Genomic DNA, 12,168 nt, shown 5'->3' with positions numbered 1-12,168 from the left:
AGCATGTTTAATGAGGGGAAATAACAATTGGAACAGACAGAGTTGAAGCAATATACATGGGGGATTTTAAAAATTTGTCTCACAGAGCTATCAGAGATAGAAAGAAGAAAAGGAGAAGATGATACATATATCAGTAAACAAATTAGCGGTAGGATACTTCCCAGATAAGAAGTATGTCTTTGTAAAAACACACTTCTGCAGGTAATGGAAAAATACTACATCCACCAAACCCATCATAAACAGAAGGTAAAATATACAACGAGAGTGATTTCAACATAGGTTTTGTTTTTACTGACTATTGAATGTATACAGGGACCTTCCATTAGTACACACCCAAGATGACAATATACTTTGACTATTTATCATTCAATAATGACATCTACAAGCTAAAATGATACTTAACAAAGGGTGACATTGCTATAAAGGTAAATGAACACTAAAAACTAAATGGCAACATAATTTTGAGAAAATAAGCATGTATACTAAATACCTGAACTTTTTCTAGCTCATTCTTCATGGCATTAATAACCTCAGCTGAGTCATCAAAATCGGAAGACTGAAATCAAAATGAAAAAAGAAAATATTTGAGATAATGATAACAAACTAAATATCACTGACACAACCTAATTGCCATAATCTACCTTCATCTCAAATTGTTTTAGCTTTTCCTTCAAAATAAGGCACTCTTTGCTAGAAACAGTAAGTTCCTTTTCTAGAGTATTTATTTTGGCTAGCAAAACCACATCTCTTCTGCTCCCCTGAAAAAGCATAATTAGTTCTAATTAGTAGCCATAATAAAAAAATACAATAGAGAAGGAAATGCATAAAAGTAATTTCTTCAGCAAACCTCAATAAAATAATGACCAAGAAAGAAGCACAAAACAATAATTCCGGTTATAATTGAATATATGATTGCTCCATATGAAGGCACATTAATGTTGAACATCCCATTGGAATCATTCCCAATCTGTAAAGAAAAAAACTCAGCATCAGAAATTTTGTTCCCAAGCCTAGAACAAGGTTTTCCCTAATAATAGGAAAGGTGGATCTACACCATTTGAGAACTTCTTGTAAACAATGAGTGTGTTTCTGTAGTTCCTGATATAAATCTTCACTACTGACCTCAGTGATTAAGTAACTGAGTATTTACATACACACCCCATGCAATACATGCTAAATGATGCACCAAACAAAAATCTCTGTTTCCAGGATGGCTAGCTACTACCTGCCAAGTACACTTTTTTTGACGACTTGTTTACATCAATCACCTTAACTATAGATTTTGATAACACCTAATAGCCAACCAAATTGTTGTCAGTCGACAAAGGTAACTTGCACACATAGAGCATGAGGAAAAGAATACATCACTTCTCCCTTTATATTTCAAAAAATCAAACTTGATGTAGTAATAATTCGAATGCAAAATGAAGCATATATGTATGCACCACACGGAGCCATATAAAAAACAGGCAAAAACGAAAGAAAGTAAGAGAGATTAATGGGAATGGTTTTGTAATGTTATTAAGAACCAGATGGGGACAAAAAATTCAAGATGTGTTAAGAACTGGAAATGGATAAGAACAAATTATTTATTCTGTTGCAAACTATTACTTGTTAGGCTAATGGTAATAATTATCTGCCATTTCAAAGGGACTTTTCTTTACTTTCAAAACTGAGGTGACTGACTAATGACGATGCAGGATTTTGCTCTGGTTTAATAAGCACAATTTCCGTTTTAAATTACTTAATTACAAATTTTGATAGATACATATATAATTAACACGTTGCATACCGGGGTAAGCTAATGTTTAGAATATAACTTTACCCAATCAAATGTTATGATGCATCAATTCATTATGAATAACGAACAACAACTGAAAACGTACTAATGAATACGTATTGTTCGCTTTAAAATTTTTTAGGTTGACGCACCTAAATGACGAGAATCTTCGTCATCCGTCTGGAACGTTCGGGTAAAAAATAACGAGAATTCTCGCCATCTGTACACAACGTGTTAATATTATTAAATGTGATACAATTTGGCCTTGAGACACACAACTTGTATGGAAAACCTACTCCGGAACTCACCAAGGAAAAAGATGAGATGACTAGTAACATATATGAAGGGTAGATGCAAGGGAAAAGTATGCTCATCTACATCTACATACTACTCAGCGAATCGCCTAAAAGGCATGTGGCAGGGGGTGTTAAGACACCAGCCATTTGCACATAAAAAGGAAATGCTAAAACAAGTCTTCCTCTTCAGCCATGCTAATACAAGTTTAAAATAATAAAAAAATTCAAGTTGCTACCAAGAGAACCGCTTACACCTTAGGTAAGGAATCACTCACAACAGTGTAACACAAATGAACCATGAGAGGGTCTAATACATTGGTCAGTAAAAGATGAATCCATTTCATCTTTCATACACATAATTAACTTTGCACATGACTACATACATACACACTTGGTTACATGCAGTACATTAATTCCATATTTTTTCTCATGCAAAGACAAATGATATAAAAATATATTAATTAAATAGCCAAAATAGTTCTTACAGCAAAACTTGGAAATGCCATCCAGCTACTCATCTCCGGATTCCCTTGTAATTGGTCTCCAGCACTTGCTTTAGCTTCAGATGAAATTACTGAGGATTGCTCAGCGCAATCAGTCTCTGAGCTCCCTTCACAGTACGCTATGAGTGTAAAGAATTAATTATTATGATTCAAGAACAACATTTTCTCCAAGTACTTCATATAGTCTTATCTAAATTATATTTCAAAGGTTAAAATTTGTAAGATTTTAAGTGTATCAAGTTAACCCTTAACCAGTGACGTGCGGTCTAAGAGACCGCTGCGTTTCTAAAAATATGAATATTTTCAAAATTAATATTTCAAAATATCTATGATTCTCGTTAGCTTCATATTTTTGCATAACAAGGACATCCCACTCTTAAAATTTAACGTTCTTTTTATTAATTTCTGTAAATTTGCAATTGAATTTGATTAGCGGTCACTGAGACTGCACGTCACTAAATTAGAAAAATCAATAATGGTAATGCTGGTGGAAATGATTCAAAACGTTGTTAAAAACAATTTGTAGTGATTTATTAAGCATAAGAATAATTAATATTTTGTTGGGGAGTATCTTTAGCTGTACAAAATGAATATTTAAGCTTTTAATTTTTCTAAAATTCATTGCGTTAGAATAAATGACTATTCAAGAAGTTTCTGAAGGTGAACGCAAAACAAATGAAATCCAGTTTTTATTGGAAATATCACCCATTTCGTTCATTAAATGCTAAGATTTTTACAGATATTATCACTAATTAGAATAAAATAGTGGTGAATTTCTCGTACCCCTAGCAGGCAGGACACATATAATGTACTTTGTAATTTAGAACTAATTGAACCCCGAAATTTTGCTCGCCCACGGCTGGAGCGCAACATTTATTTACGGGTATCTTTCAGCAGTCGGTCTCCGCCTCACTATTTGGGGACAGAACATCCTAGCATCGAGTTTTACCACAAGACGAAATAAAAAAGAGCCAAGGAAACATCGAGAGTAAAACGTCGAAATGCAAGTGACGTTGCGTCTACATTTGTCCGAAGCCTTTTTTGGCCCCTTTTTTTCACGCAACCAGAAAACCCTCGAGCGCGTAGTTTCTGAAGTAGTGCAGAAATCTGTCGACAAATGCCGAAAAATACAACTGATAGTGAAGGAGGGAGCACAGATGACGACAGAAGGGATGTCGGTAGTAAAAGATCTCCCCACGCAAGAACAATTTTTTACAGGAGAAATCACTATAAGTGGTCATCAAATGGGCCAAAGAGGAAAATTCATGTACCCTTCCATAACACCGTTACTCAGGCACCTGCTTTGAAGGATTGCATTACATCACTAGGTAGATATATTGAGCCTCTTGATAATTAGTCTCAGATTTTTGATGAGCGAATTTTACAATTGAATAGGTTGGTACGATCAATAAAATAAAAAATTTGCCGGCCTCGGTGGCGGCGGGGTAACGTTCTCGCCTGCCAAACAAGAGGTCGCGGGTTCGAGTCCCACCTGGGTAGGTTTCCCCGGTCCAGGGCATGGTTGTTTGTGTACGTTTACTTGTTACATTTGTTGAACACCTCGGTATAAAATGGCCAATAAGAGCTGTATCCGGTGGTTGGAGAATAAAATTTAAAAAATAAATAAAATAAAAAGAGCCTAATGATTTTGCGTCATCCAAAGGACGCATAATGGGCTCTTCATTTTACAGATTCTCGGCAAACAAGACTAATATCCAATGTCCCAAAAAATATAAGCCTGTTTGCTTCGTTTCGATTATACACTACAGGGTGAGTGATGATATAGAATCAGGGAAACTAGTGGTAATTGCATTTTAAAAAGCAACTAAAGTTGGCTTAGATACTTTAGACAAAATGTACTGTAGATACACAACCGTGAGGTTGCCAATGGCAGTATTTTTCAGAATATTAAATATTTCCTTTGCCAACTCTTTTGTCCTTCAGCAGTCTGAGAAAGATAAGAGAGATAAGACATGATTCAATTGTATTAAATTAATAGTGGAAATCTCGTTAGACTCCATATGGGAAGGAGAATGTCAAATGTAAGACTCCCGATAAAGGAAGGATAAATTATTGCGCAAATTCTACATCTACCGTAGGAAGAGGCTGAAGAAGTTGAAAGATTTGAGATGTGGACAATATGTAGACTTTTCCCGCTGTACAAAAACACGGAAAACCTCTTTCTTATTTTTCCAATGCAAAAAGCCTGTGTGTGCTTTTGTGAAAAATTGTAATTTTGATCCTGCAGAATGCATCAAGAAAAGGAATAAGCAGGATAAATTTCATAGCTACTTACTACTTAAGTCTTCCAACTTTAACATTTAAGGCCCTATTTTTATATTTGGCGAAATATTGATACATAAATATGATAATTATAACTCAAATGTTTTTAGCATCAGTTTTTTGATCCTGCTTCAAATAACAATTTTTACTAACAATTTGGTTCGTATTGAGAATGTAACAAATTTAATATGAGTTTAATAATATATAAGAATTTAAATAAAAATTAAACAAAACAATAAAAATGGCATTGCAACAGTTTATGAATTTAAGATTTATTGCAGTCTCCCAAACCGCACGTCACTGGTGGTGTAACAAGAATTGCACGTCACTGGTCAAGGGTTAATATAAAGATCACTCCATGTCAACTTAACCAATTTTTTTGTGTGTCAATATCTCAGATTTTGGCAATTTGTTCCCATTATCTAGTTACCATCCAAGTTTAAAAAATCTGACATATTTTGGCCCAGATAGCAATACTTTCTAAGATATTTGTATCTACTAAGTTACAGAAGAAAATTCTACCCATTGGTCAAATTATGACAATCAACCATTTTTGCTCTACTATAAAAGCAAAAGCAAGCCAGCTATAGTATCTTATAAAATACTGCTATCAGGGCCAAAATATGTCAGATTTTTCTTAACTAAGGTTGTAAGTAGATACTGGGAAAAATCTGATATGGTGAGCGTGGATCACTGGTTGAGTGGACATGGAATAACCCATAAGTAATCATAAAAAAGGGCTGATCGCAGAAAAATAAACAATAAGGGGCTGGAATGATATAGAAATTTTATAACCATGGTGTGACCTACTCAAATAATGGGGAAAAGGAAATTTAAAAAATATATAAATAATAAATAAACCGATTCAAGATTGGGCAGTGAGATAGCTAAATGATTTACATTGACTTTTATCTAATTGCTACAAATGTAAACCACTGAAATCATACAACCATCACATGACAATGGGAAAGTATCTACTAAGTAACCCTTATCTTGAATCAGTAAACTAACCAATATTCCAAAAATTATAACAGATACATTCACATTTAGACAGCAAAAGAAGGAATAAGTTCAACAGATGCAGGCGTTATGTGGTGGAAGTTCGACATATTTAAATAATAGATGGTAGCACTTCCATCTGCCCACCCACTCCCCGTATTTATTGTGTTGACCATTTCCTTCCGCCTGCAATCCCTTCCCGGTACCCCTGCTAATTCTCACTCATTTCTCAGCTACCCTTCGGAAACTCCTCTCCCCCGCCTATTTCCTGCTTCGCTATTTACTCCAGCTTCTCCATTTCAAATGACACGCAGCCTCTCTTTTCACCCCCCCCCCCCCCGTCTTTTCTCTGCTCTACCCCCTCCTCCCCACCTGGGGCCTTCCAGGTTTTCTGTGGTTCTTCCCCCGCATGTCGTTATTCTACAGTTATACCCAGAGTCCTCCATACACCTTGGGTTTTCCCGTATCTTTTCTCACTGTCTCCACTACGTAAGTCTGTTTCCCACCCCTTTCTCAAAGGTATAAATGTGATGTTTGAATGTAAGAGTGTCTCATACCAGATGATGGCTCTGTGAGTCGAAACCCATTGTACTCAATAAAATATTGTGGAAAAGTGCCACCATCTTTTATTTAAATAAGCAAAAGAAGGGGTGGGACTGATCAAATTTTACGTCAGAAATTAACTACAATTGACCTACAGGATCATTATTGTTACATCTACAAAAATTAACATTCATTAGAAATATATGTAACGCTAATAATTACTGTGGGGTACATTTCAGAAAATACGGAAGCCTACAATGAAAACTGAAACTGAGCATAAAAAATTATACACTACTATGCAATAACAATATAGCAATCACAAATTGATGAAAATTATTCAAGGTCTAGCGAATTAGCAGTAGGTGTTTCATTCTCCTAATAATACATGTTAAATAAGGAAGGAGAATACACGAGTTTTTGCTAAGAAAAAGCCATTTTTCAAAACATCCAAGATCTTCAGAGTAAATTCTGGTTTTTACATGACTACGATTAGAATACATATCGATGGCTAAGTTCTAACAACACATATATCAAAATTTGGCCGGTTTGAGACAAGTATCTTAAACAAAGTGTAATGACATTAAAAAATAAAATTCAAGCAAAAACAACTTTTCGTTTGCAAATGCATGCTTCTTTTGCAGTTTTATGAATTTTTGGTTTTTAATTTCAGTCTACAATTAAAAATATAACTCGTTTCTTTTGCTCACCTGAAAAGTTGCTATTTTTGAGATACGTGTTGTTAGAATTTAGCCATCGATATATTTAGTTCATAAAATACGACATACTTCAACTCCTCACATTACTTTGTTTTAAATTACAAACTTATTGTATAAAATATTGAATTAAAGAATCTGTAGGGCTATGTCAAGTTGCAAAACTAAATGGAAAATTTTTGTACTCTCCCTATGTTCCACCCAAATAACAACCGAGTTTTGTATAATAAAGCGTGATGTGCAATTTATATTTCCAACTTAATCGCATTACTTTGCAGAAATAGGTAATATTTGAAAAAGCAACCTAAATTAGCAGAGCCCAGAAGAGAAAAGCCTCAACATCCTCAGCAAAAGTAGGACAAAATTTCAGATGGACCATGGAGCACCAAGTAAAGATTTGCAAAACTTTATACGTACATATTACTTTTACTGTGATTTTAACAATCAGTCAATTAAATGAAGTTATTACATTTACAATGCAAGCCAGACTCAAAAGGAATGTTCTGTGTTGGTCATTACAAAGAAATATTTGAGAAGTAAGTGAGTTGATTTTGCTATCAGAAGTAATTTATCTAAAACATCCCACAATGTTGACAAATTTTTTATATTTAAGATAGAGCATTAATGCATTTCCCATAGTGGTCAAAATAAATTAACAGATGGTTATAATTGTTGCCATGTCATTTTAGCCATACCAAGCTGAAGATGGCAAGAAGAGAAAGATGAAACCACTTTCCATGAATACTAAAGTGAGTACATGAAGAATGAGTTATGATAACAGAGGGAGAATCACACAAGAAGGGGAGCTGAGTGCCATAAAAAGGAGTGTTACAGGTAAGAAGCTCACAGAGGGGGAGTCATGACTCTTTTAACTATAACTCATGTACCGTGATGATCAATTTATGGAATTAATTTTTGAGCTGACTGGCTCACACAGTGCCTATAATAAGTCATGAGGGGCATAGTTGGCTTAATTTCACATACAGTGGTTGGCCTAGCACAATCATACCTACTGTGCTACTATACGCACTGGCGACTAAACACCTTTTTTGGCTTAACCCCACAGAAATTTGCTTTTAATGGTACATTGTTGGTGAGATTGGTAGTATGTCTGAGAAGAAATAGGTATGTCTGGATTTGAATCCAAAGTACATACAATTATATGTTTTCAGCAAAGGACTTACGTGCTTAATTCCTTACGTGTCACATCATAAATATGAACAAAGTCACTTTTGCATGCAGCTATGAGAAAAATCACTTATGCTCGAATGCTTAAGAGTTGGATCAATGCCTTAGATGGTAAAACAGTTATGAGGTAAGTATGACCATATTTACTGAGTGATGGAGTGGTCTGATGATGTAATCAGTTTGCTTGGTTTAACCCGTCAGAAATTTGGTTAGAATAGTATTTGGTGGTGTAAATGGTGGCAAGCATGACTGAAAATTCTTACGTATAGGCTTGAATCATGGCCAGGTGAAATTATATTTTCCTATCAAATTTCTTTGGTGTATACATGTATCTTAGCATCTGTCAGCCTTACTCAATACCAAATCACTTGTTTGAGCAGTGATTAGGAATACTGAGGTTTCAATGCTAACTTTCATCAGAATTGATACCTCTGTGAGGAAAAAAAGCATTAATTACATTACCTAAAGATTATTAACCACAGTTTTGATGTCTGAGATAAAATTGTGATGGAAAATGATAAAAAATGGGGAAAATAGTAACAATAACATTACAGAGAAACCTGAAGGACTGGTGCATCGAAAAAACCAGACAGAAGAAAGAAGGAAATAGCATAGAAGGAAAAGCAAGAGAAAGCAAAATCAGGCCAGACCAAGGAATTCAAATTATTAATTATACAAGAGCATATAGAACATTTTGCACTAAGTTATAGGCACATGAAGCATTAAAGGCACCACCGAAATTTAGAGCTACAGCCACCCTTGTGAAACACTACATTTACCAGAGATTGTCGACGTTAATTCAATAAAGAATCTAGCTGTAAACAGCTGGATTTGAAAGTAACTTCTCAATTCACTAGGGATGCATGACATCCTTCAAGATGTCAATGGAGTACATATTAAAAAAATAAAAATAAAATGCTCTCAACTTACAGTTCAAGCTTCTTCCATACACTGAATCCCCTTCTGCTGCCAAACCCTGAGCATCTTTAACAGGATTAGGTTGGTAAATATTACTTTCAGAATCACTATATTTACCAGACAATATCTGAGAAACTCCCTGAGTTGAACTTTCTTGACTCTCTATACTCTCATCAGCACTTCCAAATATCATATTAGAAACAAATCCATAACCTGAACCAAGAGAGTCAAATACTACTGAGAATATTCCTGGTGAGCTTTCTTCCGGAGAAGGCAATACATTTTCAGTCTCTGAGATATTAAGAGTTTCAGGAGTTACATAATCTTTAGAAGTTTCTGCTTCTTTTGACCTCAAAGATTCATCTCGTTCCATGTCATGGTCTCTTTCAATCGCCTGTTGGGGCTTTGGCTCCTCAACAAATTTCACAGCTTCCTCTGCCTCTAATGTGTTTGCATCTACAGGTCCTGGACTAGATATATAATCAGAACCATACGAGTTAGAAGGGTCAACTTGACCACTAGGCTCCTCATGTTGGGTTCCTAAAGTTGAAGTTGGGTTAGTATTATATGCAGATTCCCCACTCGGCATAGGATTCTGAGATGACTGACCCGGATACAAATTATGTTCATCACCAACAATATTAGAGGATTCTGTTTGCACAACTTGTTCGGCTTTTGGGTAACCTACGTTAATCATAGTTGAAGTCTCAATAGGACTATCTGTTGTGATTTCAGAAGTAGTATCACTTAAGTCAAGAGTGATACTTTGATCTCCTGAAACTTGGGACTCGGATTTTTTCTCTCCAAGAGGTATTGGTAGGACTGTGGAAGCATCAGCATGAGATTCCTTCCTATCTGAATAACTATAAGATGAAATTCCATCAGAAACACTGTCCAGTTTATTTTCGTTATGGAGTATATGATCATCATGTACTTCAGGAACAGAGTTGTTGACATCTTCCGCGAGCTTTTGAGCTTCTAAGCCAACAGTAGAACTATCAGGTAGTTGATCAGGATTAAGTGATTCATTTGACCCACGATTCTCTGATGATTCAGAACTAATTTCCTTCTCTCCTGATGATGTAGAGTCAACATGGGAGGAGGATATTGCTTCACTGGTGTTTTCCATATGGCCAACTTTCTCCTCTAAAGCCACTTTAACCTCTACATTTTTCAAAGTAGATGGAGTATTTCCTTCAGAGGTTTGAGAATTAGAAGGGGTAGATGCATCAATAATTCCTCCTGATTCTGCATTAGAAGTAAGGTTTTCAAGTTTACCCCCCTCCTTTTTCTGCAATAAATCATTCCCACCACCTTTCAATTCCGGAGAATCTTTAAATACTTCATTTAAAGCATTGTCATCATTCTTGACATCTTCTACAATCTCAATTTCCTCCTCATCATCCTCATCCCCATCATACTCATCTTCGACCTCCTCCTCGTCTTCATCTTCAGCATCATCTTCTTCATCTTCATCGTCTGATGCATCCATATTTTTTAACAAAGAGCCATCATCTTTCTCGCCAGCAACTATTCCACCCTGATCAACAAGCTTTGATGTATCACCCTTAGGATCATTATTAGGAACGAGGACATCAACTTTCACTTTTCCATCTTTATCATCTTGAATAGCATCTTTATCATTATTAGTTTGTTCACCCCCGGATACTAAGTCTGACATGATGTTTAACACAGATTCAACAACACCAGCCACTTCTTCAGTAGATTTATCGACAGCTTTTGTGTCACCCTCTTGGTCCTCTGGCTTTCCCATCATTGTAGTTGGACTTATAGGAGCCATATCGGATTGGGTGAGAGTAGCTGTGCTCATGTCACTAGAAGTGGCAATATAAGACGTTGTAGATTCAATGGGCACTGCGCTCATCGTCATGGTATCTAACGGGTTTACAGTTGGTGTGGCCAAACCTAATGCATCATCGTATAAAGTTGTGCCATCTACTACATCATATTCTGTAGTGAATGATGACTCACTATTAATACTAGCTGGATTATCATCATGAGAGACGTCCATCGGCTTATCCAGTGTGGTCTCGGTTTCTCTTTCGTCTACTACATATTCTTCTTCCTTATTTATTGGCTCATCTGATTCAGCAGTAGGGACTATATGCTTCAAAGTACTGTCCGGATGAAATACTTGGTACTCTTGGACCATTTTCTTAGGAATGTAGCCTCTTTTCCCATCGACCTGAAATAGCGGTTGATCCAAACATTACAAGGGAAACAGATAAACAAAAAGATTAAAATATAGTATAGTACTAACCTCGGCACCCCAAAGTTCCGGATTAGATCCTGCTGACTTACTATATATGACAACCTTGGTACCAGGCTGGAACGACAAGGCTCCATCGTAGCTTTTAACATACTTCAGTAACGTTCTAGCAAGGGAAAGTGGTTCTGAAAGACAGAAAATATTCATGACTCTAGCAAGTATCCCAACAAATAACATATTTTTTTGCGACTGGACAAGTTTCAAGGACAATACATCACCAGACCACTAATTTCATTCTGAACTTCTCATCGTCAAAACGATGCAACAACAAGAAACATCAGAATAGAAATTCACCTCATGAAAGTATATTACCGCAATTAACATATTCAATATATTACTATAATAGCTACGTTATCAAAACAATTGAAAATTCTACTATTAAAATAGTATTTCGAAGGTAAAATGTCACTACTATGCAGGGGGAACAAACTGAACGTTAATGAACACAGATATACGTTACCATTGCATTTGGGATCGTAACACAATCGCTGATCTGAAATATTACTTCCTTCAGAATAACTACACAACACTATCGCTAAAAAAACTGCTTTTAAATAACCAAACATCGTCGCACTTGGCCAGTAGGCCAACTCGACGTCTGTACGCTTAATGACTACTCATCTGTTTATTCTGCCGTCCGCTGAGTGAAATATAG

General features: G+C 35.8%; 1 protein-coding gene across 6 annotated transcripts in view; it reads right to left on the bottom strand.

Moving 5' to 3' along the window:
- Positions 1–12,137, bottom strand: part of LOC124157804 (transport and Golgi organization protein 1) — a 52,303-nt gene extending 40,166 nt beyond the window's left edge. For 5 of the 6 annotated variants that reach the window (XM_046532825.1, XM_046532826.1, XM_046532824.1 and 2 more), the window contains exons 1-7: positions 11,974–12,136; positions 11,505–11,638; positions 9,236–11,429; positions 2,562–2,698; positions 848–967; positions 642–758; positions 491–556 (exon numbers count right to left, since the gene is read on the bottom strand). In XM_046532825.1, the coding sequence (XP_046388781.1) occupies positions 491–556; positions 642–758; positions 848–967; positions 2,562–2,698; positions 9,236–11,429; positions 11,505–11,638; positions 11,974–12,079 (2,874 nt within the window). In that variant the 5' untranslated portion in view covers positions 12,080–12,136. Of the gene's footprint in view, positions 1–490; positions 557–641; positions 759–847; positions 968–2,561; positions 2,699–9,235; positions 11,430–11,504; positions 11,639–11,973 lie in introns of all 6 variants that reach the window. The other variant, XM_046532828.1, reaches the window with a different exon arrangement.
- Positions 12,138–12,168: the final 31 nt, after the last annotated feature.

The sequence above is a fragment of the Ischnura elegans genome, chromosome 4 (assembly GCF_921293095.1).
Source record: "Ischnura elegans chromosome 4, ioIscEleg1.1, whole genome shotgun sequence".
NCBI classification, from domain to species: Eukaryota; Metazoa; Arthropoda; class Insecta; order Odonata; family Coenagrionidae; genus Ischnura; species Ischnura elegans.
The sequence above is the reverse complement of the archived record's forward strand: the minus strand, read 5'-3'. Positions and strand labels throughout refer to the sequence as shown.